The sequence below is a fragment of the Capsella rubella genome, unplaced genomic scaffold, assembly GCF_000375325.1.
Source record: "Capsella rubella cultivar Monte Gargano unplaced genomic scaffold, Caprub1_0 scaffold_1, whole genome shotgun sequence".
Taxonomy (NCBI): domain Eukaryota; kingdom Viridiplantae; phylum Streptophyta; class Magnoliopsida; order Brassicales; family Brassicaceae; genus Capsella; species Capsella rubella.
In genome coordinates, this window is record NW_006238923.1 from 4,532,186 (window position 1) to 4,557,346 (window position 25,161).

The 25,161-nt window shown below is 38.2% G+C and overlaps 7 protein-coding genes and 1 non-coding gene across 10 annotated transcripts; 5 read left to right on the forward strand and 3 right to left on the reverse strand.

Moving 5' to 3' along the window:
* Nucleotides 1-1,918: 1,918 nt before the first annotated feature.
* LOC17898075 lies at nt 1,919-4,388 on the forward strand. Its single transcript, XM_006304953.2, has 2 exons — nt 1,919-2,357; nt 2,830-4,388. The coding sequence occupies exons 1-2, from the start codon at nt 2,277-2,279 to the stop codon at nt 3,925-3,927; spliced, it is 1,179 nt and encodes a 392-aa protein (XP_006305015.1). The 5' UTR covers nt 1,919-2,276; the 3' UTR covers nt 3,928-4,388.
* Nucleotides 4,389-4,601: 213 nt separating this feature from the next.
* Nucleotides 4,602-7,938, reverse strand: LOC17899629. The gene is made up of 14 exons (XM_006303519.2): nt 7,758-7,938; nt 7,063-7,166; nt 6,853-6,964; nt 6,610-6,759; nt 6,429-6,533; nt 6,198-6,281; nt 6,013-6,128; nt 5,812-5,913; nt 5,605-5,718; nt 5,464-5,520; nt 5,268-5,388; nt 5,102-5,176; nt 4,975-5,010; nt 4,602-4,884 (listed from the first exon to the last, which is right to left on the reverse strand). The coding sequence occupies exons 2-14, from the start codon at nt 7,092-7,094 to the stop codon at nt 4,783-4,785; spliced, it is 1,206 nt and encodes a 401-aa protein (XP_006303581.1). The 5' UTR covers nt 7,095-7,166; nt 7,758-7,938; the 3' UTR covers nt 4,602-4,782.
* Nucleotides 7,939-8,432: 494 nt separating this feature from the next.
* Nucleotides 8,433-8,505, forward strand: TRNAR-ACG. The gene has a single exon. It is a non-coding gene; the product is annotated as a tRNA-Arg (tRNA).
* Nucleotides 8,506-8,810: 305 nt separating this feature from the next.
* On the reverse strand, nt 8,811-11,976 carry LOC17896909 (eukaryotic translation initiation factor 4B2). The gene is made up of 3 exons (XM_006307150.2): nt 10,607-11,976; nt 9,451-9,879; nt 8,811-9,210 (listed from the first exon to the last, which is right to left on the reverse strand). Exons 1-3 carry the CDS (start codon nt 11,758-11,760, stop codon nt 9,189-9,191), a joined length of 1,605 nt encoding a protein of 534 aa, XP_006307212.1. The 5' UTR covers nt 11,761-11,976; the 3' UTR covers nt 8,811-9,188.
* A 326-nt stretch (nt 11,977-12,302) lies between these two features.
* On the reverse strand, nt 12,303-15,655 carry LOC17900094 (coilin). Its single transcript, XM_006303872.2, has 13 exons — nt 15,368-15,655; nt 15,214-15,278; nt 14,853-15,119; nt 14,616-14,777; nt 14,454-14,520; nt 14,205-14,282; nt 13,902-14,088; nt 13,775-13,815; nt 13,499-13,696; nt 13,334-13,405; nt 13,090-13,239; nt 12,820-12,970; nt 12,303-12,737 (listed from the first exon to the last, which is right to left on the reverse strand). Exons 1-13 carry the CDS (start codon nt 15,563-15,565, stop codon nt 12,547-12,549), a joined length of 1,827 nt encoding a protein of 608 aa, XP_006303934.1. The 5' UTR covers nt 15,566-15,655; the 3' UTR covers nt 12,303-12,546.
* A 189-nt stretch (nt 15,656-15,844) lies between these two features.
* On the forward strand, nt 15,845-19,041 carry LOC17900392 (pentatricopeptide repeat-containing protein At1g13040, mitochondrial). 3 transcript variants are annotated; one of them, XM_023777099.1, is made up of 5 exons: nt 15,845-17,621; nt 17,769-17,977; nt 18,093-18,239; nt 18,465-18,559; nt 18,951-19,041. In XM_023777099.1, the coding sequence occupies exon 1, from the start codon at nt 15,918-15,920 to the stop codon at nt 17,469-17,471; it is 1,554 nt and encodes a 517-aa protein (XP_023632867.1). In that variant the 5' UTR covers nt 15,845-15,917; the 3' UTR covers nt 17,472-17,621; nt 17,769-17,977; nt 18,093-18,239; nt 18,465-18,559; nt 18,951-19,041. The 3 variants fall into 3 exon arrangements, with proteins under 3 accessions (XP_023632867.1, XP_006304861.1, XP_023632868.1); XM_006304799.2 differs by having other exon boundaries at nt 18,103-18,239; XM_023777100.1 differs by having other exon boundaries at nt 18,103-18,239; nt 18,939-19,024.
* Nucleotides 18,712-19,945, forward strand: LOC17898514. Its single transcript, XM_006303512.2, has one exon. It carries the CDS (start codon nt 18,897-18,899, stop codon nt 19,848-19,850), a length of 954 nt encoding a protein of 317 aa, XP_006303574.1. The 5' UTR covers nt 18,712-18,896; the 3' UTR covers nt 19,851-19,945.
* Nucleotides 19,946-20,761: 816 nt separating this feature from the next.
* LOC17897329 (proteasome subunit beta type-5-A) lies at nt 20,762-23,305 on the forward strand. The gene is made up of 8 exons (XM_006305457.2): nt 20,762-20,867; nt 21,095-21,224; nt 21,311-21,440; nt 21,727-21,833; nt 22,346-22,480; nt 22,567-22,670; nt 22,790-22,890; nt 22,988-23,305. Exons 2-8 carry the CDS (start codon nt 21,105-21,107, stop codon nt 23,113-23,115), a joined length of 825 nt encoding a protein of 274 aa, XP_006305519.1. The 5' UTR covers nt 20,762-20,867; nt 21,095-21,104; the 3' UTR covers nt 23,116-23,305.
* The last annotated feature ends 1,856 nt before the right edge of the window (nt 23,306-25,161 follow it).

The following is a 25,161-nucleotide window of genomic DNA, read 5'->3' on the forward strand; positions in this document are numbered from 1 at the left end:
AAATATGGGTTTAAATTAAACCATTGTGAATATATGATGAGATGCAATATTTTCTGCCGAGTTTTGTTTACTGCGTTCGATGACTCGATGCAACATTTATATATGTGGATGAAAATGAGTAGTATACTAAAACAACAAAAATAGTATACCGAACAAGAATGGTCTCAGTCTCTCAATTATTGTTGGATGCTAACTTTATAATTATCAGCGAATCAGAGTAAACTTATACTAGTGTATAGACTATAGATTATTATAGGGTGAAAGGTCAAATTGTCTCAAGACAAAGGCGCAAGGCAAGGGTTTATATGAATTTGCAGAACACTTAAATGTTCGGTAGGCGATTTTCAAACACCACAGTTTCCTTTTAATGCATATGATCCTACCTTACTGTATCAGTTCCACAGCGAAAGCATAGCATGGAACTACAATAGTTAAACTAAAAACCTCTTGTAAACTCCCTATGCTTAGCAACAGCAAAATTTCTCTCCAACAATAGAAAACATGGGCGCAAAATACTAGGCCCACTTAAAGCCCAAATTTTAGACCCATTATGAGATCCACATATGATTACTGGCATTCTTGATTTATCTATGTACTTATTGATGTGGAATGAGATGAACCATTATTACCATATGATCCTGAATACTTTACCGGTCGATTACTATAAACTGTAGTTGTTAAAATCAATGTATAAGTTCACATTTGTTTCCCCTCTCTTCTTAAACCACAGTTAATCGCCCATACAATTATACTAGTATGACGATAATCTAAAAGATACTTACACCACTAAATGATAAAGTGGGTTAGTGATTTTGTGACTTATGACGACGTCTCAGCCATTGAAAACCTCTAAATTTAGTAGTGGGAGACCTTAAAAAATCAAGTCAATGCCGACTCAATCCAACACATGTTAACACGTTAACGTACGTATGCAATGCAACTTTTAAGGGTCTTTATCAACGAATCAGTGTTTTTCTTTATCTTATACCAAAAAAAAGAAAAGTGTTAAGAAATAAAAAATCGAATTACGAAACGTGTAATATATCTTTTCTTCAAAAGCCTCCAAATTTCGTTTTCATATTCCACCCATTCTCAAAATGCTGCTGGTCGAACATTGATACCCATACGTATATACAAATGTTTTATCTTTTTAGATTGATAGAAATTGCTAAACTCAGTTCACATATCTATCAAAGCAAGAGTGGAAAATTCCGTACCAAGTAAAACAAAAACCTTTCAATTCATGTTTGTCCAAGTAAAGAGTAAGATAAGATATGATGAATAAGAGAAGTCAGAAACGATTTGCCAATGATATAAGTAAACGACTTATAAATTTGGCCAAGTCAATGTATCGCCGACTTATATATCCAACACAAGTCACGATGATCCACTGGCTTTTGTTTTACAGATTCATCATATAGACACAATCATTAAAATCATATTGTCTCATTAAAACATTCAATAATTATGTTAAGTATTGTTGTTGTTGTTACTCTACTACACATGAAATGATACCCTGTATACCAGAAAATTATCTTAATCAATTAATAATTATAGAAAAAAGCAAAAAAAAAAGATTCTTTTCCATTTGACCCTTTTTAAGGATATCTAAATGGGCCAAGTATAAGCCCAGTTACAAAAGGGGGCGGGGAGAGATATTTTAAGAGAGACACGTGTTAGAAGCGTAGTAAATGAAGTTATTTACACGACATAATTAAACAGAAGAAAGAGGCGTTGAGTTGAGTCAGGGTCCGAAGAGGCTCGTGGTGGGGCCCGATCAAACCGTTATGCTGTTTTGGTAAATGACATTACTAACCCTTGGGTTTATGCGTTGAAAGGGTCAAGTGAGGGAAGGGTTAAATAGGTAAATGCGAGAAATTAAGAATAATTATGAAAGAGGCCCCCCTTCTCTTTCTTAATCGCGTCGTGCCACCCCATTTCCAGAGAGGACACAGCCTTTTCTCATCCCTCTTCCTCTCTTAACTCTCATTTCTCTTCTTCCATTTCTTATTTCTTACTTTATTTTTATTTTTGTTTCCGTCTCTGTGTTTCTGAATTCAAATTTCTGATTTTGTTTTGCTTAACTGTGTCTTCAAGCTGAGATTAGAGAGAGAGTGAGTGAGTGATTTGAATTTGTGATTTTCCGGGGAAAGAGAAGTGTATCGTCGTTGCCGGAAGTTTTTCTTTGGACTCATCGTCGTTGAGAGAGGCGAGTGAAAAAGGTGGTTGGCATTTAGTGTGAAGCATTTGGTAATCGGTGGATCTGAGTTTGGGGGATGTGGTGGATGATGGGTGAAGCTGGTGGACATTACTGTTCTAAGAAGACTGATGATATCTGCGGCGGTGTTTGTAGTCAGGTTTGTTTCCATTTCCGGATCTGCTTTTTTTGAATTTCTCAAGGTTTTGTGTGTGTTTTTGTTCTGTTTTCTGAGAAAACTAAGAGACAGCATTGATGTTCAGAAACGAAACGAGATCTTTACTTCCTTATCCTTGGAAATTTTCAAAAATTTGATCTTTTGAGATCTATATGTTCGACCCATTTGTTTGATTGGACTCGCATTTGATGATGATGATGATGATGATGGCATCACTGTTAAAACGAGACTTAGTATCCTCCAATTCTGTATTTGAGAAATTAGCTTGGATCTGAGTTTAGATTTATCTTCGTTCTTAAGTTTTTTTTATCTCTTGATTATAAAAAGCTAATTTTTTTAATCAGATTTAAGCATTTGTTTATTCGTGGGTTTAATATTCCATGTCTCTGTGCTCTGCATATTATTGTGAATTATGGTTGTAATGTTGACATATTGTTTATTATCTATCTGGCAGGAACCTGGAAGATTCTTCAGCTTTTCTAGACTTTGTTGTGCTCTTCGTGGGGTTGATATGAGGACATATATCTTCCTTTTAGTCATTGTTCCTACATGTGTACTCGCTGGTTATGTCCACGGCCAGAAGATTTCTTACTTTCTTCGGCCATTGTGGGAATCGCCACCTAAACCTTTTCATGACATTCCTCATTACTACCACGAGAACGCTTCTATGGAGACTCTTTGTAAACTCCATGGCTGGGGTGTGCGAGAATACCCTAGACGAGTTTATGATGCCGTTTTGTTCAGTAACGAGCTTGACATCCTCGCTGTTCGTTGGAGAGAATTGTTTCCTTACATCACTCAGTTTGTCCTCCTCGAATCAAACACAACATTCACTGGGTTGCCAAAGCCTCTTGTGTTTGCTGCACACCGAGATGAGTTTAAGTTTATTGAGTCACGCTTGACTTATGGTACTGTTGGTGGAAGATTTGTCAAAGGGCAGAATCCTTTTTACGAAGAGGCATATCAGCGGGTTGCTTTAGACCAGCTTCTGAGAATCGCCGGCATTACTGATGATGACTTGTTGTTAATGTCTGATGTTGATGAGATTCCAAGTAGACACACCATAAACCTTTTGAGATGGTGCGATGAGGTCCCGAAGATCCTTCATCTGCGGCTCAAGAACTATCTTTATTCGTTTGAATTCCTAGTTGATAACAAGAGCTGGAGAGCATCCGTGCATAGATATGAAACGGGTAAAACACGGTATGCTCATTATCGACAGTCTGATGAAATCTTGGCGGATGCAGGATGGCATTGTAGCTTTTGCTTTCGACGGATCAGTGAGTTTATATTCAAGATGAAAGCTTATAGCCATAATGATAGAGTGAGGTTTGGTCATTTCTTAAATCCTAAGAGAGTTCAAAGAGTTATATGCAAAGGAGCTGATCTTTTCGATATGCTCCCCGAAGAGTACACCTTCAAGGAGATAATAGGGAAAATGGGTCCAATCCCACATTCTTTCTCAGCGGTTCATCTTCCTTCATATCTCCTGGAAAACGCAGATAAGTACAGATTCCTCTTACCGGGAAATTGCATAAGAGATAGCGAATGATAGAGATTGAATCTTCAGCACATGGAGTCTTAACTTCTCGTTCATCTTAAGACCTCTACATTGAGAGGAAACAAAAGCTGGCTTGAATCCTCCTCCGGACTAATAACACTTACACAACTGATATATAATCTCTGCAATTTTGTCTGAGGCGTATTGGTGTCGGTGAATGCTGCAGAGTTTTTCATCAGGCACTTTGAGAGGATTATTAAAGGGTGAAGATTTTTGTATATAGATAGATCTCTTTGTTTCTTCAGGATTCTGATTTCGCATCAGGCATGAAAACCTTCATTCTCTGTGACTGTGCATCATCAAACATGAGTTTGTGTTCTTCTGAGTTTCCCCTTTTGGGAAGTTTTGCATCAAGACACTCTTTACTTACCCTTTTTGTACATCTCCTTCTCCTTTTCCTGATTTCATTGGGTTTGTTATGTATACGAGGATTGGTGTTTTTCATGTGTCCATTATTAAGAGACTTGTTCTCCTGAGTCATGAATAAAGCTTCCGATGCTTAGGTCGAATTCAGATGTTTTCTTTATGAGCATAAGGGAGAAATTTCTATTACATAAACTTAGGGAACATCAATTAGATAGACCCATCACCCACATGGGATCATATCTCATAGTCTGTGTCTAATTTTAAGAAATGAAAAGTAACTAGGGTCAAGAACACACAAAGAAAGAAAATAAATCTCTAAATTGTTTTTTCAAAACTGTGTCGTGTGTATATAGTTCTTTAATCATCATATGAACAATATAATTTGGATTAGTCATCATATGAACACTTAAAAACATTCCTGGTCTCTACCATGTTTTTTTGTTCAATTCTTCACTTGTCTCTCTGTTTCTTTAGTATCTGCTAATGAATCGTTGAGTTTGCGATTTCCTTGAGATACTTCTTCTCGGAACTCGCCATTCGGCTTTGGAACATTGTCCATTCCCGTTTACATCTGTCTCTCACCTTTGCAACAAAACCATATATAGCCATCATCAATTAGTTAAAACGAAACCGCTAATTCTCTGTTACAAGCTGATGTTTCAAAGTTCTTACCCCTTGCCACCCTGCTTTACCGTCTTGTGCCTCTCCCTGGTAAAAAGAAAACCAAAATAAAAATATGGATCAATATATGAACAAAACAGAAGACTTGTAATCAACTTGAGTAGGTATTATCTAGAACCTGGCTGCCTAGAGAAGGAAGCGACTGATGAATGATCCATTGAGAATCCACAACTCCAATCTTCTCATGTGCAGGCTGTTTGTTATATTAGGAAACTTTTCAGTAGATGACCAAAACACATGTGCAATGGTTTTAAGAATGAAGGTATGTCCGCAAAATTATTAACCTCAACACATTTACGGAGTGCGAAATCAAGACCCCAACCATGAACCAAGTCGTTCTGAATCATATGCCACACACAACGCCATGCATCTCTTGAGAATACTGGAGCCATGATCTCTATAAACCTGTGAAAATATGAAGTGGAATCAAGAGAATTATATAAATCACTGTTTGTGTAATGAACAGTTGAGACTACTTACGCCGCACAGGGAGGCAAATGAGGGTCGTTGCATCGACCTGGTTTCTCCTTGGCATCTCTGGTGATTAGATTTTTCAGAAAGAAAATGATTAGTTACTTAACGTTTGTGCCCTTTGATGTTTGGAATTGTGAAATTGCTTACTTGTGAACTTCTCCTTTGGTTTTTCTCTTTGTTATTTCCCATGTGATCTTTTTTTTAGACTCCACAGCAGGCTGCGATATCTCTAGACCGTGTTTCTTTATAAGCCTGATGTACCTGCAGACACAAAGAAACACATATTGACATTTGCTGGACTAGGTTCGTGCGGCAATTTAAAAACAATTGTTAAAAATGAGCAAGAAGACGCACTCTTGTACATCGAAGTTTTCAAGGCCGAGGTCTTCATCCCAGATGAATACATAGTCATAAGGTGCCACAATGTCAGGATGCAGAAACCTTTTAGCATACCACCTTGAGATGAAAATCATAACCAGAGCGATTCAATGGTTAAACAAGCTAGCTAGCCTCACAAAGATTCGAGTAGTTAGAGCAAAGTATAGTTATGTTCACCATTTGGTTTGCTTTGGCACGCTCACGTGTATTGCACGTTTGGACCATTCAAATTCGTCCCATTCTGTGGTTCGTCCGTCGTAGTGGAACAGAACAATTGTAAAATCTTCTGAAAACTGCGGAAAAAGTGAGAAAGACTCTTAAGTTTTTTGCAGAAAGAAAGGAGAGCCTGCATCAGATTTTACCTTCTTAACACAAGCATCAACGTTTAGTTTCTGACCAAAACCGACAGTAAATGCAATGAGATACTTTGGCTTCACAGGAACATCCTAAAGAAGCAATACAAGAGAACAAACCCATGATCAGGCAATTCAATGCAGTTGGAAAAGATGAGACTTTTTATGCAAAAGATGAGACTTCTTATCCAAAAGATGAAAAATTCTCAAGATCAAGCAATAAAGGATACACTATATTACCTCCTCAGGTAATCCCCAAAGTCTGCGTATGTAGTAATCTGATTCAGATGCAACGATACCAGGAGTCAACATTTCTGCACCTCGGGGATTCGATGGAACCCAAATCTGCATAATCCTCATTAAGATTAGTTTTACAAGATCTTGTCACTACCACTAAAATTTAAAAGAGAAGGAAGTATGCCTTCCATTGCGGTGCATCACTCGAATTAGCCCCATGTAACGGACTCCTAGATGACCATGTATGCAAAAGTGTTTCACTTGATGTTTCTGGTGTCTCATCTTCTACGTAAGCAATATCAACAGAGGGAAGAATGCCAGAGGGAAAATTTATCTGAAAGTATAAAGGTTGGCCATATGAAACAATATATCAAGCATAGTCTAGAGAGAAAATATGAACAAAAAGCTAAAGATATAGCTAGCTCACTTTCGTTAGTGATAATGTAGGGAATGATATCCCCACGAAGAAACCGATAACTATTCCTACGAATGTTGCTATGATGAGTCTCATTCCATCATTTGTCTTTTTACCATTCGAACTGCAAATAAAGGATACAAATATATTTTTATACTATAATCAAACTCATAAGTCAGAACATGAATCAAGCAATGAAGTCAGGATACGGATGAATCTAACCAGCGACTGGAGTTGTCTGTTCGGTTAGCCATGTCCTAAAACCAATTAAGCTCACCAGGAACTATATCATTCAATGGATACTTCAGTCTCTGGACACTTCTTAACTGGATCACAATGAGATTGAACATGAATAAAAATGTAAACTTTAGATTCAGATCCAGCCCACAAAAATGAATACAAGTAGAAAATTTACAAGTTATAGAGAGTTAGAAAACCATTAAGCTAGTAATATGAAGCAGACAACCCCTAAAACGGAAATCTTAGAGAAAACTCTTTAGTTATTGCTTCCTAATTAACACATAAACATCGTTTACACTCCTCCGATTGAAATCTAATGATATTCATTAGCAAAGTAGGATAAGACCCCAAATCCAAAAGATTACAACTTTCAGCAGATCCATGTCATGAATTGATGATACTTACTTCAAAAAGAAAACGTTGTTATTTACTAACAAGTAAACAAAATTACGAACTTTGAGCTAATTTTGGGACAAGACAAAACCTAAAGACGACGAATCAGATTTGAACATAAGAAGGGTAATCTCTCCTCAAGTAACGGAAGTAGCAAAATCACGTTACGAACAGTAAATGAGACGAGAGAGAAGAAACGGAGATAACAAAAGAGTTTCAGTAACGGAGCGAAGATCGTTGGATAACGTAAAAAAGGTTGTAAATTTAAGCAATAAGGGCAATACCCAGAAGAGTGAAACGAATCAAATCTCAAACGAAGCCGTCGTCTTTGAATATTTTCTGATGAACTTGACTCAGAGAGGTAATTAAAAAGGGAAACAGAGAGGATAAATAAAATAAAAGACAAGGCTTTGGATTCAAAAGAAGAAAAGTACAGCGAAGTGTGTTTTTGAATTGATCTCTTGTGACGCCGACTTACGGATATGTAGGTCAATAGCAAAGTGGACTTTTTTGACTTGGCTTGTGAAGACGCTAAAGCCATTGGCTTCTGAAGACGCTAAAGCCTTTTGTAAGTCGGTGATCTTCCACGTGGGGAGTGATCAACGGGTCAGAGATTAGAGTTATGATCTTAAAAGACATAGCGATTCTAAAGCTCATGATCCAAAGATGATATGCTAACTAAGGTTGCATTTGCTGTAATAGAAGAAACACATTTTGGCTACATTGCCCAACAATAATACATTTGTTAGAAGACAAAGCTGCTCGACCATATTATCCGGTTCGACATAGGATAAAGGGGTCTTTTAGTTCTACAATAGTTTAATGTGGTTATAGTGTAAGTTTAGAAATCATGAAATTTTCAAATAAAAAAACGACAAGTTCTCTCTTTGGAAGTACCAAGCGCCTTTGAATGGCACTGTTTTCGTTGATAATACCGTTTTCAACACTCTAAACAAAAAGACTCCATGGCCCAATGGATAAGGCGCTGGTCTACGAAACCAGAGATTCTGGGTTCGATCCCCAGTGGAGTCGCAGATTTCTTCCTTTTTTACTCTGTTTATTGTCTCATATAGTCATGACTGTGTTGGAAGGCTCTACAAATAAAGTCATCTCCTCCATCTTTAAATCTAAAGTTTTGCAGAAAGAATGATGAATCAGAAGATAGCCTTTCAAGCTGTAACTGCGAGAATTCATGGCTAAAGAAGCTGTCTTCTTTTCTACAGTTTCCTTTACCTTTCAAGTCTTCTTTAAGATTGTCAGAGCTATGCTCGAAGAAACCAAAAATACAATTCCCTTAAACTATAAACAAAGCTCCACAACTTTTGGAATAGAAGATATAATATTAAGACACAATCTCATAAATTGAAACAATAATGGTAAATAGAATTGTTAAACGGAGAAGAAGAACATAACAGAGTCTCTGTCTCCAAAATTGTGAAGACATCAATTGTCACAAGTCTTGTGCCATGCCGTTTGACGAGCAAAAGACCAAAAAAAACAGCAAGGAGAAGAAACCATTAAAGTTTCAATTCCGAAGATGTACCAATTGAAAAAATAAAACAAAAACCCCCTAAATTAGGTTGTTTTTAAAGGAGATGAATTTTTCTTATTAATATTATTGAAACTTCTCTCTCTTCACTGTCTTCTTCAAAATCTGGGAATGGTGTGTAAAACCAAACTCCAATCTCATTCCACATCCATTCCTCGTTGCCTTCTTACCATCCTTGCCTCGATGACCTGCAAAGCCAGAAATCCAAAATTTCAGCTTAAATCGTATCCCAAGATCTTGTTGCATAGATGCAAAAATCAGTAGGACTAAATCAAGTTTGGATCTTTAAACTAAAGTCAGCATCATATTCTCAGTTTCTAGACTTTTGAATGCATAACAAATCCAGAGAAGTAAAAAGCTTTTGAATGTGGAATACGACTATATTGTAAGTTTGTTGTTTGGAATGGGATTAATCAGATGTTACTAACCTGTCGAAACTCCTGTTGTTGAAGAATCCTCGTTCCTTGCTTCCTTGGAAGTTTCTTCGATCATCTACAGGTCTTGGCCAATTATCACCTGTGCCACGTGATCTAGGCCTTTCCATGGATTCGACACTTCTAGACTCATCAACTGATCCAGCCCGTGAATGAGGTCTTTCTGAATAGGAAGTTCTGCTTGCACTGGATCCAGGTCTCTCGACTGCTCTCGGCCTAAACCTGACTTTGTCGTCCAACTCACGGATCAGTAACTCCAGGTCCTTTTCTTTCTCACGTATAAGATCCGGTAGACTATGGTTGTTACTGTCAGCTTCTTGTTGAGATTCCTTGCTCTCAGGTGGGTTATCTGCTTCATTCTCGAGTTTTTTCCTTAATTCTTCGATCTCTTCCTTCAACGTTCTCTCTCCTTCTGTTTCAGGCCTGGAATTATTTGTTTAAAAAGACAGAGATAAAAGTGAGACAAATAGCTAATTGACAGATGATATAGAAAGTCATCAACATTATTACAGAGAATTCATATACCAACAACACAAGGCGTAGCAGAGTTCAGAAAAAATCAACTGAAGTAGACACAAATCTCAGTTGAATGAGAGCATTAACAAAACAAAATCTATAGCTAAGCTATGGATGTCCAAAAAAGAGGCAAGAGATATATTACAAGTTACACACATGCAATTCTATAAATTCCCAGAGAGGCTGTATAAACAGTTCAGCTGAGAGAACAAACATGGGTAAATTGGCCAAAGCAGTGGAATGGGCACTACACATTCAGTTCTTTGCATGATGTGACGAAATTTGTGACTAAGTAATGAATCAAACTTTTCGAGTCTATCCTGTGCCTAAGAGTGCTTAAAAGGACATATATAAAACAAGCCACTTAGAAGAAAACCAATATACTACTTAAACAGATAAGTCAGTCAATTATCTTCCATTTTGAATTTGAAAAGTAATTAGTTCGCATACATATTTCTACCCACTAATAATTCACTAGTTAATATCACTTCTAAAATTAAACTCACTGACTCAGTATGCAAAAAAAAAAAAAACAGATCATTTAAGAATTACTATTCAAACCACCGCAACAACATAGAATTGAAGTAAAGCTTTATTTCTAAGAGAAAATATTGAAAATCCAGATGAAAAGGACCTGTCAACCCTGCGATGCTCGAGTTCAGAATCAATCTTACGCCAATCTTTCCCTTGTTCCTCGAGCAATACTTCCCGAGGCTTTGCATCGCCAAAAGGATTTACCTTTGGTCTCGGTTTCACCACATTCTCCACATTGTTCAATGCTGAACTCTCAGACCTGTTAGATTGAGCACTAGATGGTCTACTAGATTGTGCGCTAGATGGTCTGCTCGTTTGTCCCTTCTTGGCCTCAATCTCCGAGTCAATTTTCTTCCAGTCCAATCCTTTCTCCGCCAAAACTTGCTCTCTTGGTCTAGCTGCGCCAAATGGACTCGGCTTACTCGTCTTCACAGCAGTTTCAGTTTCACTCACTCCTGTCTCAACCTTTCGTGGCTCCAAAACAAGACGACGGCGCTCCTCCTGAACACCACCGGAAGGAAGAACTCCTCGAGCCCACCGGTCAGGTTCTGGTCCAGAGTCACGGTAACTCGACCCGTATGTAGATGATTTAGCTTTACTCGCTCCCCAATTGTCAACCTCGTCAGCTTTAGAGAAGCCACCTCCTCCGCCACCACCGCCTCCGAAACTGCCTCCGCCACCAGCACCGCCTCCGAGGCCACCATAACGACCACCTTGGCGTCCCTGATCAAAGGAAGGAAGCGATTTCTTTCCTTTTCCCCAATCATCATCCTCATCAGCCCTAGACACTTGTGGGAAATCAGAAACCCTAGAATTAGATCCTCTCTGATCATCGTCAAATCCGCCATAAGATCTCCTACCACCAGCACCTCCACCCCAAGAGCCATCAGAATCATCTCGATCCCGTGACATTCTTCCAGGAGGTCCGCTAGACCTACCTCCACCATAAGAAGAGAATCCACCACCGAGACGACCAGGTTGCATTTCATCCTCAGAGCGTTGTCTTGGACCAGTAGGAAGCTGAAGCATCTGTTCCCTCGTTAATCCAGCAGAACTGGGTGCGTTGTATGCTCCAAACTCGGATAAAGTCATCATCTTCTTCTTCTTCTTAGAAGACTTAGCAGTAGCAGCCTCTTTCAGACTCGGGAAACTCTGTGAATCCGCCGCCGTAGCTGTAGCTTCAGCAGCTTGCTCTTCATCGGCACGCTCAGCCTCATCGGCCCAGGCACCGATTCCACCCCAAGGTTTCGACATCTGTGAATTCAAATCCCAAATCGGAGATACCCAGATCTGAGAAAAAACCAAATTGACAAGTAAGGAATCTACGAACGACTCCAATTAAAGTATTCCGAAGCTCCGCGTGAGTAATTCCAATTACTGCTCCAGAAATCGAATCCAATCTCAGTTTCTCTCGTCGTCTCCTAAAGATGAAATGTTATGTAAAAATCGGATTTTTTTATTCCTTTTGAAGCTGGTTTGTTTGTAGGTTTCGGAACGGAGGAGCAATGGACGGAGAAAGATATACGCGCGTGTTTGGAGCGTGTGAAACACGTGGAAATCAGTTTACGAGGAAGTTAGTGGCTTGAACGTAGTGTCGTTGTGGTTCACGCGACGTGTAAGCAAGTGACGGTTGACTTGAAGAGGAAACGAACGGTCATGAGTCATTGTTTTAGCGGATTAATCTTATTCCTTTTTTTTCCCACCAACTTTATGTTTTTATGTGGACATATATTTACAAACATAAGATTTTCTCAGGTTATATGTAATTTGGGTTTGTTCCAATGGCCAAGCCCATAAACCGGAAACATCTATCTCTTAGAATTTTGAATTGATTCAAACATAAATTTAGAAAAGAACTTTTAAGAGTAATACACATTCGATGTTTTTCTCTATACATAAACCTTGACCCTTAGAAAGCTCAGCAGTGCCTTTCACAGTCTCAAAACAATATGGCTTTCTCTACTCTTGTCCGAGTTTTCATATCCAAAACGAAGAAAAACGTAGGCATCAGAGTTTCTTCAAGAGATGTGTCCTAATTTCTCAAATCTCTTTCTGAGATCTTAGATAATTCATTACAGGACCCATAGCACTGCCTCGAAGTGCCTTGTAAGACCATGAGCCTCCACTTGAACTCCCTTTCTTGTTCCACCCATTGTTGGCCTGAGACAATTCTGCCTTTTTTGCACTTAAAGTTTCACTTAGTTCTTCCCAGGGGTTCACTTTTCCATTTTCTGCAATTTACATAGGTTCAATGAAGTAAAATAAAACTCCTTTTCAATACAAAGATAAAGCTAAGACTGTTGGATGATTCACCTTTCACAGGAGTTTGTAAATCATTGTTTGCGCTTAGCTTTTGCTTTGTAGCTGACTGGTCAGGTTTGGGCGGTGCTGACTTGGCGACTTCTACTGAATCTGAGCTGCTTGTTTTAACACTGTGGATATCGAGTAGCGAAGAAAATTCTATCTGCAAAAAGCAGAATCATTCTTAAATCAGAATTGTGATACTCAGCAAGCCAACAACTACAAAACCAGATCTGTGCTCTTGTTCATAAGATAGGACATAATGTAAACCAGGAAAAATACCTCCAAGGAACCGTCTTCTTTATAGAGAGATGTATCAGGTTGCATTGAGGAATCTTCGTCCTCTTCTGTCTTTTTCTCAATTGGAAATTCTTGAACAGGCATCAAAGTAACCTTCTTGGAGTCTGGATCATAGTGGCTTACCTTCCCAACCTAACAAGAGAATTATATTGTAAAGGGGATAGGGTCCTCAAAAAGAGAATCGATTGATGAAATTGGCTCAAAAGAAGGGAGCCAGCAATTCTACCCGAAAAGAGGAAATCTCGGGCGTCCAAGATGATGTTAGCTCAATGAGGCGGTATGCAATGACATCTCCTTTCTGTAAAGATCACAAACCAGTAGTTGAGGGAATTATAAATGCTGAATCTTTAAACCAGCTGGGAGTAATAAATATTAAATACAATGAGCAAACCTTCACTAAGCCAGTGTATGCCACAAGTTGTTCATAATCGATCTGACCCTTAGCAAGTGTCTCTGCTTCTGCAGGCTGTGTCTGATAACTAGTATCTTCATTGAAATCCTGAGCATATCGTTTGGAAAATCCTGTCTTTTCTGTGCCCCATTTCTGTCCTTTCTTCTTTGTCATGTTTCCATTCCACAGGAAATTTTCCTAACATTATTTAGCCATGATGATTATAGATTCACATTTGCAAAGCTTTGAGGATACAAAAATATGGGTACGTCATACCGTAGGAGGTTCACTTTCAACGGGAGCTTCATCTGTTCCAGCTGAAAAATAAGCATATAAGGGAAACTGTGAGGAGCCTTACAAATGCAGAAAAGCTACGCTGAGAGAAATTGACATTATAATTTACCGAGTGGCTTGAAGCGAATGTGACCTGGCCTCACTTCCACAGGAATCACTTCATCCCCGACACCGTCACCGAGTTCATCTGGCTGTTGATTTTCAAGAGTTTCACAGTGATTTTCCTTGATTGCTTGGTAATCTATAGTGAGGACTGGTTTTTGGCTGGGTGCTATAATTGACTGCTTCTGTTGAAGCTGCAAATCGTGTACACCGAAGAAGAGTAAGGGTGGAAGTGCAGGTGTACATCACTAAAACACATGATGCTACATAAATCTAATCATTTTAAGTTTTGAGTTATTTGATGAAGAACCTCTTCTTTCTCTAGTTTTGTCTTTTCTCTCAACCATTGCCGTTTAGCCTTTTTACGTCGAGCACTTCTGCTAGGTGTCTAAAATAAATATAAGGAAGAGTTAAATTCTTGCTGCAAAGAAGAATCGATAGGAAGCTAATGCAATAAATGAAACAAGAAGCCAATGCCTGCATCTACAAACATCAAGGAATTTTTACACAATACATATTGTTTATTCTAGTTCATTACGAGAATGAAGTAAAAGCAAACCTTTTTAGTTTCAGCAGATAGTTGGCACAGATCATTAGGCGCTTTGTTCTCTTCTTGTTGCGATGACCTGTAATCTCAAAAGTAAGGAAATGACAAGTTAGAGATGAGTCAAGAGGATTAGAGGTTTGCAAGTGAGTTTTCACAATGCAAAAGTCCACCTACCTCTTTGAATTGCCCATCGGCTTGGTGTTACCATTATTTTGTTCATCCAAGTCAGCTCTCTGTACATCCAATGACCTCTTCTTTTTCTTTTTTGTCACAACAGCTGTGTTTTCTCTTTCCTCGGGAGATTCTTCAGTAGTAGCTAACTTACACTTCTTCCTCCTACATAATCATCAAACGTGAAAAACAACAAAAAAACATTTGGGTGAGTAAGAACCGTTCTGGTAGAGATCCTACTTGGAGCTTATGCTTTTGGTCGAAGCTTTACGTTTCTTTGAAGTCTTCTTCTCCGGCACAAACTCTTCTACTTCCTCTTCAAGCTCATCTTCCTCAGACTCACTTTCATATCCTCCAGTTTCCTTCTGGAATTCCTCATTAGCAAGAAGCATTTCACCACTACGAATCTGAGGCCTTTCCGCAACCTCAGTAGCGTCCAGGTCATACACATTCTCCTCACTATCTTCCCCAACAATCTCCAACAAAAATTCTTTCTTCTTCTTAACACTACCAAAGGAAACGAAAAACTACTTAACCAGAGCTAAAATGTAAATGCTTTACAAGAAAAAATGTGAAAAGAGGAGGGATTAATGAAACTAACCAAACGATATCTTTATCCTTCAATACACAGCTCAACTCGAATGGCGGCAAAACGAACCCTTCCATCTGAAAGATAAGTATATGTAAGTACTAATGGCGTCAACATTGACAAATTTGATTTCACTGAAATTAGGGCACAAAATAAGTAATCATACAGATAGCGTGAGGCCATGAGGACAAGCTTCAAAGAGGTTGAATGTATGAAAGATATGATCAGAAAAGTCTGCAACAGTACGCTGACATTTACGATTCAGAACAACCCAGCTCCGTGTTAGACCTTGTTTCTTCTGATACTTGCTCAGAATCCGTCGGTCCTCAAACACCAGACGAATCCTCACCTTCTCTTCCTCCATCGTAGACGAACTTCAGAGAAGTAAGAGTGAGAAATTTCGCTAAAGTTTTGAGCTTTCGGAATCCTTAAACCCTGTCTCAGCTCATAAACGGAGAAGGAAGAGAAAGAGAGAAGAAAGAATAAGCCAAACCTAACACTCTCGCTCACAGAGAGGTTTAGTCAAAGATCATTGGGCCTTATTTTAAGCCCAATAAAGCCCATTTAAAGAAAGCCTCAGACTAATGTTAAAGCCTTCGTCTTCTCGTCTTTTCCCTCTAGCTTAAGCTCAGCACCAGCCGTCGTCGTCGATCTGATGTCGCCGCGTTGAAATAAGAAGGCGAGCTCTGATATGATCATATGCGTCGAGCTCTGATATGCATCAGACGCTGGGCGCAGTACGCCTTGCATACCGCTCGCGTATCGCCAAACTCGTGAAATCAGGGATAATCGACAACGCTGTTCAGGTGTTCGATGAAATGCGTCACTCAAGCTACCGTGTTTTCTCTTCCGATTACAACCGTTTCATCGGGGTTTTGGTCAAAGAGTCTAGATTTGAGCTTGCTGAGGCAATATATTGGGATATGAAGCCAATGGGTTTCTCCCTCATCCCCTTCACTTATTCGAGGTTTATCTCGGGTTTATGTAAAGTTAAAAAATTTGATCTCATTGACGCTCTTCTGAGGGATATGGAAACCCTTGGATTCATACCAGATATCTGGGCGTTCAACATATATTTGGATCTGTTGTGTCGAGAGAATAAGGTAGGTTTTGCTGTTCAAACGTTCTTTTGTATGGTTCAGAGAGGTAGGGAACCGGATGTTGTATCTTATACTATACTTATTAATGGGTTATTTAGAGCTGGTAAGGTCACTGATGCTGTTGAGATTTGGAATGAAATGATTCGTAGCGGAGTTAGGCCGGATAATAAAGCATGTGCAGCACTAGTAGTTGGGTTATGTCACGCTCGGAAAGTTGATTTGGCTTATGAGATGGTGGCAGAGGAGATAAAGAGTGCAAGAGTTAAGCTTAGTACAGTGGTATACAATGCGTTGATTAGTGGGTTTTGTAAAGCGGGTAGAATAGAAAAGGCAGAAGCGTTAAAATCATTTATGAACAAGATTGAGTGTGAACCAGATCTTGTTACATACAATGTGTTGTTGAATTATTATTATGAGAACAATTTGTTGAAGAAAGCGGAAGGAGTGATGACCGAGATGGTAAGAAGCGGGGTAGAGCTTGATGCTTATAGTTATAACCAGTTGCTTAAGCGGCATTGTAGGGTTAGTCATCCTGATAAATGCTATTCCTTCATGGTAAAAGAGATGGAGCCTAGAGGTTTCTGTGATGTTGTCTCCTACAGTACTCTGATTGAAACATATTGTAGGGCGTCAAACACTAGGAAGGCGTACAAGCTTTTTGAGGAAATGAGACAGAAGGGGATAGTAACAAATGTGGTCACGTACACAAGTCTTATCAAAGCTTTTCTCAGGGAAGGTAAATCTAGTGTTGCAAAGAAGCTACTCGATCAGATGACGGAGTTAGGTCTGTCGCCAGATCGCATTTTCTACACAACAATCCTGAACCATTTGTGTAAATCTGGAAATATTGACAAGGCTTATGGTGTTTTCAGTGACATGATAGAGCACAGAATTACACCAGATGCGATTTCATACAACTCCCTTATATGCGGCCTCTGCAGGGCTTGTAGAGTAACTGAAGCTATAAAATTGTTTGAGGATATGCAGAGTAAAGAATGTTGTCCTGACGAGTTAACTTTCAAGTTCATTATTGGAGGACTCATACGGGAAAATAAAGTATCAGCAGCCTATAAGGTTTGGGACCAGATGATGGATAAAGGATTCACCCTTGATAGAGATGTGTCTGATACACTCATCAAGGCCAGCTGTTCAATGAGTGCTGATGTTTAGGCATAATAAGATATACAAATTTTCAACATTGTTGTCTCCTGTGCAAAAATGCCATCTTAGTCAACATATGGCGGAAAGGAGATGCTGATACAAGGCCATTTCAACTCTACCAGCCTGCGACTGCTTGGAGAGAAATAACAAACTTATCAGGTTTGAACTATTCATTCGTTTTACATAACAAAATCCATAGTTGAACTTGCATAGACTAACTAAAATATTTCCTTTTTTTGTTCGTTTACCTTCCTTGCATTTTTTTTTAATGTGAACCAACTCTTTTCTGCCTTGTCCCTGATCCAGCTGACTCGCATTAATACCCCAGAAGGATAAATTGTGGTCAGATTGTAGAACCAGACTGCCAGCTCCCTTGCATAAGAGATAAAAACAATTTTCTCTTAAGTCAGTTTAAACCCATTCCTCAGAAATATTACACTGAGGACTGAGCATATTGGACTGATAAAAGGATATACCTTTGCTATGCATCAGCACATCAATCCATTTGTTGCTTGGTATGATTTTTGTTTTTCCTTTTCTTTTTTGTTCACCTTGTTGCTTGGTATGAAAAGCATGAAATTCCTCCTTAAGTTGTACACTTGTAGAACGTTTATTTAAGCAAGCTTGTAGAATTTTTCAGGTGCAGGCGCGATTAGTTGCCATGATGGAATATATTACAACCAATGAGGTATTGGATCTTGGATATTTCAAGAGCTTAAGACGCAATCGATCGATGCTGCCTTTAGAAGCTGCATCTTCAAGGCTGAAAGACACAAGGTTAGCTCAGGACTTATGTTTTAACACGTGCCAACCTTTTCTTTTTCTTGTCATGGTTTAAAATATTTTTTCATGGACTGACTCATTCTATAACAAGATCAAGCTATGTCTGGAACCCTATTGATGGCAATATTATTGTGTCTGTGTGACAGTTTTATTAGCGACTCCTAAACCCTTTGCTATAGTTATCTCATTTACTAAATTTTATGATGTGTACTGACGCAGAACTAAGCCTTTGTAAGTGCGAGACAGGAAGAGGAAGGAATACACACACATTATGAATCAGAGCGACTATTAATCTTTACCATAATCAGGAACCTGTAAGTTGTTACCTTTCTTTCTCTCTCCCTCTCTCTCTCCAAGAACCCTATAAAATTTATTGGTACTGTAACAGAAAGAAAAGGAGAATCGGACCCAGAATTTACATTCTCGGTTTCAAAATTTTGATGAGAAAGAAGAAATGACGTTTCTAGTTTTGTTTGCTTGAATATGAAAAAGATTACTTGCTTGTTTATGTCAGTTTCCTTTAAAACAAGAATCCTACTTAAACTTCTCATCAAGTAATCATCTCTCTCACTTAGAAAAGCACTCAAACATTTCTCTCTTTATTGTTTTCACGGTTACACCTAACTCTTTTATTCTTTAGTTGCTACTCCAATGTCTTACCACCACTATGAAACCAACCCTCATTTCGATCAGTTTCCCTTTCAGGATCAGCATCCCGGTGATCCTTCTAGCTCATGGACCGCTCCACACCACGTACAGATCCCACAGACTCACCCAAATGCTCCACCTGGGGCAAAAATAAAGACTCGAGGACGCCATCAGACTGAGCCACCTGAACTAATCCATGAATTGCCATCTTCAAGACCTTTGCCATTGAGACCAGAGGAACCGTTACCACCACGCCATACTCCAAACTCTGCCAGGCCATTGCTATTGAGTCCTGAAGAGCAGCGACCTCAACACCGTGGCTATGGATCTGAACCAACTCCATGGAGGACAGCTCCAACACGACCAGTGCATCAACCACGTCCAAAGAGGACCAAGCCCATAACATTGCCGGCCACGATATGCTGTGCAATTATCCTGGTCGTCCTGGTTTTCACCGGTCTCATCCTCCTCATAGTCTACCTCGCCAATCGTCCACGCACACCGTACTTTGACATCTCAGCTGCAACCCTAAACACTGCCAATCTCAACATGGGCTATGTTCTAAATGGGGATCTCGCTATTGTGGTAAACTTCACAAACCCCAGCAAGAAAAGCAGTGTAGACTTCAGCTACGTGATGTTCGAGCTCTACTTCTACAACACACTCATAGCAACCGAACACATCGAGCCATTTATTGTACCAAAGGGGATGTCAATGTTCACGAGCTTCCATCTCGTCAGCAGTCAGGTACCGATCCAGCAAATTCAGAGTCAGGAGTTGCAGCTGCAGCTCGAGACTGGTCCAGTGTTGTTGAACCTGAGAGGAACATTTCACGCTCGCTCGAACCTCGGGACTTTAATGAGATACTCTTATTGGTTGCACACACGTTGCAGCATCTCTTTGAATACCCCTCCTACAGGGACTATGCGAGCACGAAGATGTAATACAAATCGCTAGCGATTTGCATAATACTGACAAACTATATTGCTTCTTTTCTTGATACATTTGATTATATAATATACTCAAACAGATAATTTTTGTATGTTTTCATATTTTTCTCCTACTTTTAGAAATAAACAAAATGGCAAAGGGGGAAAATGCATCTGGTTTTGTATATTGAATAATAGAATTGATCTAGGATTGTATGTAATTTGATTTTAGAGATGGAAATAGAATTATTAGAAATCCAAAATTACTCATGTTGGTGATTATATAATGTTGTAGCTAGCGTTTTAGTTATATAGATCTTATATTACTTTTGTTAAAGTGCTTTTGTCTTTGTGCATGTTACACGGAAAGAAAAAGGATAAATCCCATAAAATATTCATTACTGCAAATACGAGTTTAACATTTTTCAACATGCAACCAAATTATGAATAAATAAAACTACAACATGCATATAAACAATTTTCTGACCAAAAAAATGTACATTTTTAATGATTAAATTCGTAACTAAAGAATTTTAGTATTCCCTCCATTTCTAAAGATGATTTTTCTAAAAGATCAAATTTGTTATTGTTTAAATTTATCAATTCATTATTTATAAATTTCAAAGTAAATAACTAAACATTATTGGTTTAGAATTCTAAAAAATGAAGCAATAATCATCAATTTTTAGATGTTTTTTAATGTATGTGTGAAAAAACTTAGGAAAATTATATTTTAAGAACTAGGAGTATTTTATAACGATTTATAATTGTGTAAGTCTTACTTTCACCAAAAAAAAATCCTTTTGAAGTTTATGTCAGTAGCTCAGTGGAAAGTGATAAATTGAAGTATAAGATATTGTGATGGGCCTATTAAATTAAAGCCCAATATGATTTACGGGTATAGTGGCCCATATTTGTGGTTTGCCCGGAGCTCAAGAAACATCTCTTCCTTTTTTACTCGTCGTCGTCGTTCGTCACTTTATTAGAGCTTCTTCTTCTCCTCCGTGAACCCTTTGCCGCGATTTGACTACTTTTCTTCAGTACGGTACGTTTCCGATCCTTAATCGAGCTCTAGTATCGTTGATTTGGCTTTGTAAATGAAGATGAGGGTTTTGGGTTTTTCTATCGACGCCAATGTATTGCTAGATCTGCTTCTGAAGTTTTGAGACAATAGCTCTATGATTCTCATCTGATCTCGTGTTTATCTCATTCTGAGTTAGCTCATTTGTTAATGGGTACTTTTATTTTTATTTTGTTTTCGATTTGGAGTAGAATTGCAAACATGAAGCTTGATACTAGTGGGTTTGAGACTTCCATGCCTACGATTGGATTTGGCTCGAGCAGCGATATGCTTGATGAGCTTTCTTCTGTGCCCTCCTTTGATCTACCCCACACCAAAGAGGTGAGTTTATTTTTATTCTATTTTGTAATTTGAAGCAGTGTGAGTGAATGAATTTTCCATGCTGCTGTTATTTGTCTTGGTTTCAGTTTGATGGATTCCAGAAAGAAGCTTCAAATATGTTGAAGCATGCAAAAGGAACAACCACACTCGCTTTTATCTTCAAAGGAGGTGTTATGGTTGCTGCTGATTCTCGAGCTAGCATGGGCGGATATATCTGTATGTTCTTTTTCTTTTTATCATTATTTCTTTTAGTTTTGTTTGCAGACATTGATGGTGTTTAGCTGTGAGATTTCCAAAGAATATGCATCTTTTCGATATTGTTGCCGACTGTGCTATTTCAATGAAGAAGATTACGTTAGTTTATTGTCGGTTTAGTCTTTTGGTGTATTGGCGAACAAATGTTTAGTCTTTGTTCTGTTGGTCAATGATAGTGAATCAGTAGAGGAAAGGAAGCATTTGAGTGATTGCTGCTGATGTTTTTATATCGTTTTTCCCTATTCAGCTTCACAATCTGTGAAAAAGATTATTGAAATCAATCCTTATATGCTCGGTACAATGGCTGGAGGAGCTGCTGACTGCCAATTCTGGCACAGAAATCTTGGAATTAAGGTACTTAGCTTGATTTTTCTTTTCTTTTTTCTGTATCAAATTATGCTTGGATCCTAGAATTAGCTTGTTCTGATTGTGGTTTATTGATTTCCAAAAGAGACAGATTCATCTATCTGTATTGGAGAATGATAATGAGTTACTTGTCAGATGGTGACCCTATAATCATGATTTTTTTTGGATTCTAAGTATGTATTTTCTGTTAGGCATGTGGTTGTTTTAGAACCTTTGTTCTGTGAACCAAACATTTTCTTAGCAATAATAAAGTTCAGCTTTGTTATTTCTGTCATACTTGATGTCAATTGAGAAAAAAACTTAGAATTGTGAACTATAAATGCTCGAATGTTAAAAATCCGCTGGATAAGAGTTGGTGGATGCAAGTTGATATAGTTGCTTTTCATTAGAGTGGGTCTACTTAGCTCTTGCTAAATTTTTGGCTTGTTAATTTTGTTGTGTATGTGGATCTTTATTTGTTGGAGCTATGGCTAATCTCTTGATTTATTTATCTATTCAAGTGTCGCCTACACGAGCTGGCAAACAAGAGGAGAATCTCTGTTTCCGGAGCTTCAAAACTTCTTGCAAACATGCTCTATTCATACCGTGGGATGGGACTTTCTGTAGGCACAATGATTGCTGGATGGGACGAAACTGTCAGTGAAGCCAACTTCATACCATCAATTATTTCATCTCACTCAGATGTAAGCTTGAATGCTAAATCCTTACTTCTTCTATATAGGGTCCTGGACTATACTATGTTGACAACGAAGGAGGACGGCTCAAGGGAGACAGGTTTTCAGTCGGTTCTGGTTCACCATACGCCTACGGTGTTCTCGATAGCGGGTAAATCATTGCCCCTGAGATCTTCATATTTTGGTCCAAACTTCCAAAGCTAGAAACCCATATCTAATGATTTTAGCAAAGTTACCTGTTCATATTTATGATTTTGCTTGTATTGTTAGGTACAAGTATGATATGTCTGTTGAAGAAGCTTCTGAGTTAGCAAGGAGATCAATCTACCATGCGACATTCCGTGATGGAGCCAGTGGTGGAGTTGCTAGCGGTTAGTAGTCCCAATGAATTTTGTGGTCCAAATAAGATTTTCAAACTTTCAAGATTCTTATTTAGCTGATAACATTGGTTTCTTCTCATATGATCAGTGTACCACGTCGGTCCTGACGGATGGACAAAACTATCTGGAGATGATGTTGGGGAGCTACACTATCACTACTACCCCGTTGCACCAGCCATTGCAGAACAAGTCATGGAGGAAGCAGCCGCCGAGTAACAAACCTGCTTAGTTTTGTAATCGTTCACCCTCTTTCTGTTCTTACATTATGTGGTAGTACATACTGAGTTTTCTCGAGCTTAAGCTTTGGTATTTCTATTTTACTGATCTAAAATGTGGCTCGCGAAATATTTTCTATAAGACTCTTTTTCTGCAATGACATGGCTCTCCTTACTCAGTGTTTCAAACATCAATGTAGCCATTGTGATTGCTGTGCACAATCTCCCTAGTTGTCTTTGACACAAAATATTGTTACTCTACGATTGCAAGAGGTTTGACGGAAAAACTTTCAGAGAAATGCTTCGTTCTCGTGGGCATCAGGCCAGAGATCACTCTTTTATCAAGAGCAGAGATGCTTCATTCTCGTGGCATCAAACTTTATCTTTTAGGCCATGAAAGAGACTTATTGGTATTTTCATAAAAGTCATGGTCAACAGGTCAAGGGTGCAAATACTTGGTAATTCTGATATAAATCCATGTGAACTCAAGGTTAAGTTCACACTGACGAAAAAAACTCACTTTGGTTGTTGTAATAAAAATAACTTATCTGGTTAGTTTGGACATATCCGTGTGGTGTCAACTATCAACCAAGTAACTTGGTTTTGGGGGTTAGTATATATTATCGACAGTAGTTTTTTTTTTCTTTTCTGGAGAACGATTATCGATAGCAGTTAAAGACTTTAGGAATCAGGCGACTTGGTCAGACATTTTCTCTCAGCTATTTTTTCTATGATATCTTATATTTTGGTTAAGGAGATAGTGGTTAAAACCTAAAGCTATTGCAAAAATATGAAGACTTAATAGAGAAAAGTTAAATTTGACCTTTTTGTATACAAAAAGTGAATACTTAAAAAAAGAAGTGAGTGCTTGATCAATATAAGAGTTACAATTAGAATCATATACTATCAAAGGGAGAGAAGAAGATTAAAAAGGTGGTATCAAAATCAAATGATGTCTTAATCTTACTCATGTAGAGGTGAGAAGTGACTAGTGACCGAATCTGTTGGATGAGAATGTGATGTGCAACTTTTTTCCTACAACGACCTTTTCTTTTTTGTATTTCTCTCGTGGCAATTGTTTTCCCTTTCAGTTACACACTTATGCTAATGTGTGGTCATTGATCACAATTCACAACACCATCAGCCACAAATGTCACGTTCATCGAAACAAAAACTTGCACGAAATGTTATTTGTTTGTTTCTGAATACAGCTATAACCTATAAATAGTATTTATATTGCCGACCAAACACAAAGATAAACTAAAGTAATAGTACTAGTATTCTACTTTTGAATATCTCAATATAATGCAAATGAAAATTTTGGATCCGATCTTAACTTTGATTGATACATTGTTGACATATTCGAATTATTTATGGATAATGTTATAATATATGGTATATTATCCAACACTCAAAGTCGAAGACGTGACAAACTTGTACGAAATCCAATTTTAGCTATAAATCTTTTATTTTTTTATTTTTTTAGATTGGAGTCAATTTAATAGCCTGTATATAGTACTTCACTTACTCGTATAATATGGAAATGTAATAATGCAAGGAAATTTGGATATTGTAGTTGACATATGTGAATTAAATATGAATGTCATAATGGTATATGTCAGCAAAGATGTTGCACCATCATCGTGGCTAACCTCTAAGGATAATTTTCTTTTTGGGGATTTGAACTGATCTACAATTCTCAACCAACATTTAGCCATTGACATTGTAAATACATCTCAAAGACATATTTATCTTTCCATCTTTTCCTAATAATTTTGTGACAATCACCTGCCAAAACGTCTAATTAAGCATCAAAATATATTAAGTTTCCAATTTCACATCCTACCTAACAAATCTGAAATGCACATGCATAACTAAAAACTATATAATAGTATACACAGTCGTCAAGAAAAAATAAAATAAGCAATCAGTGACTTGCTTATCCGCTCACAACCAAACAGAACAAATCGTATTACGACACGTGGATTCTGGTCCGTAAGACTTGATGTTGCTTCTATCACATTTCTTGATTTCAACGAAGATAATT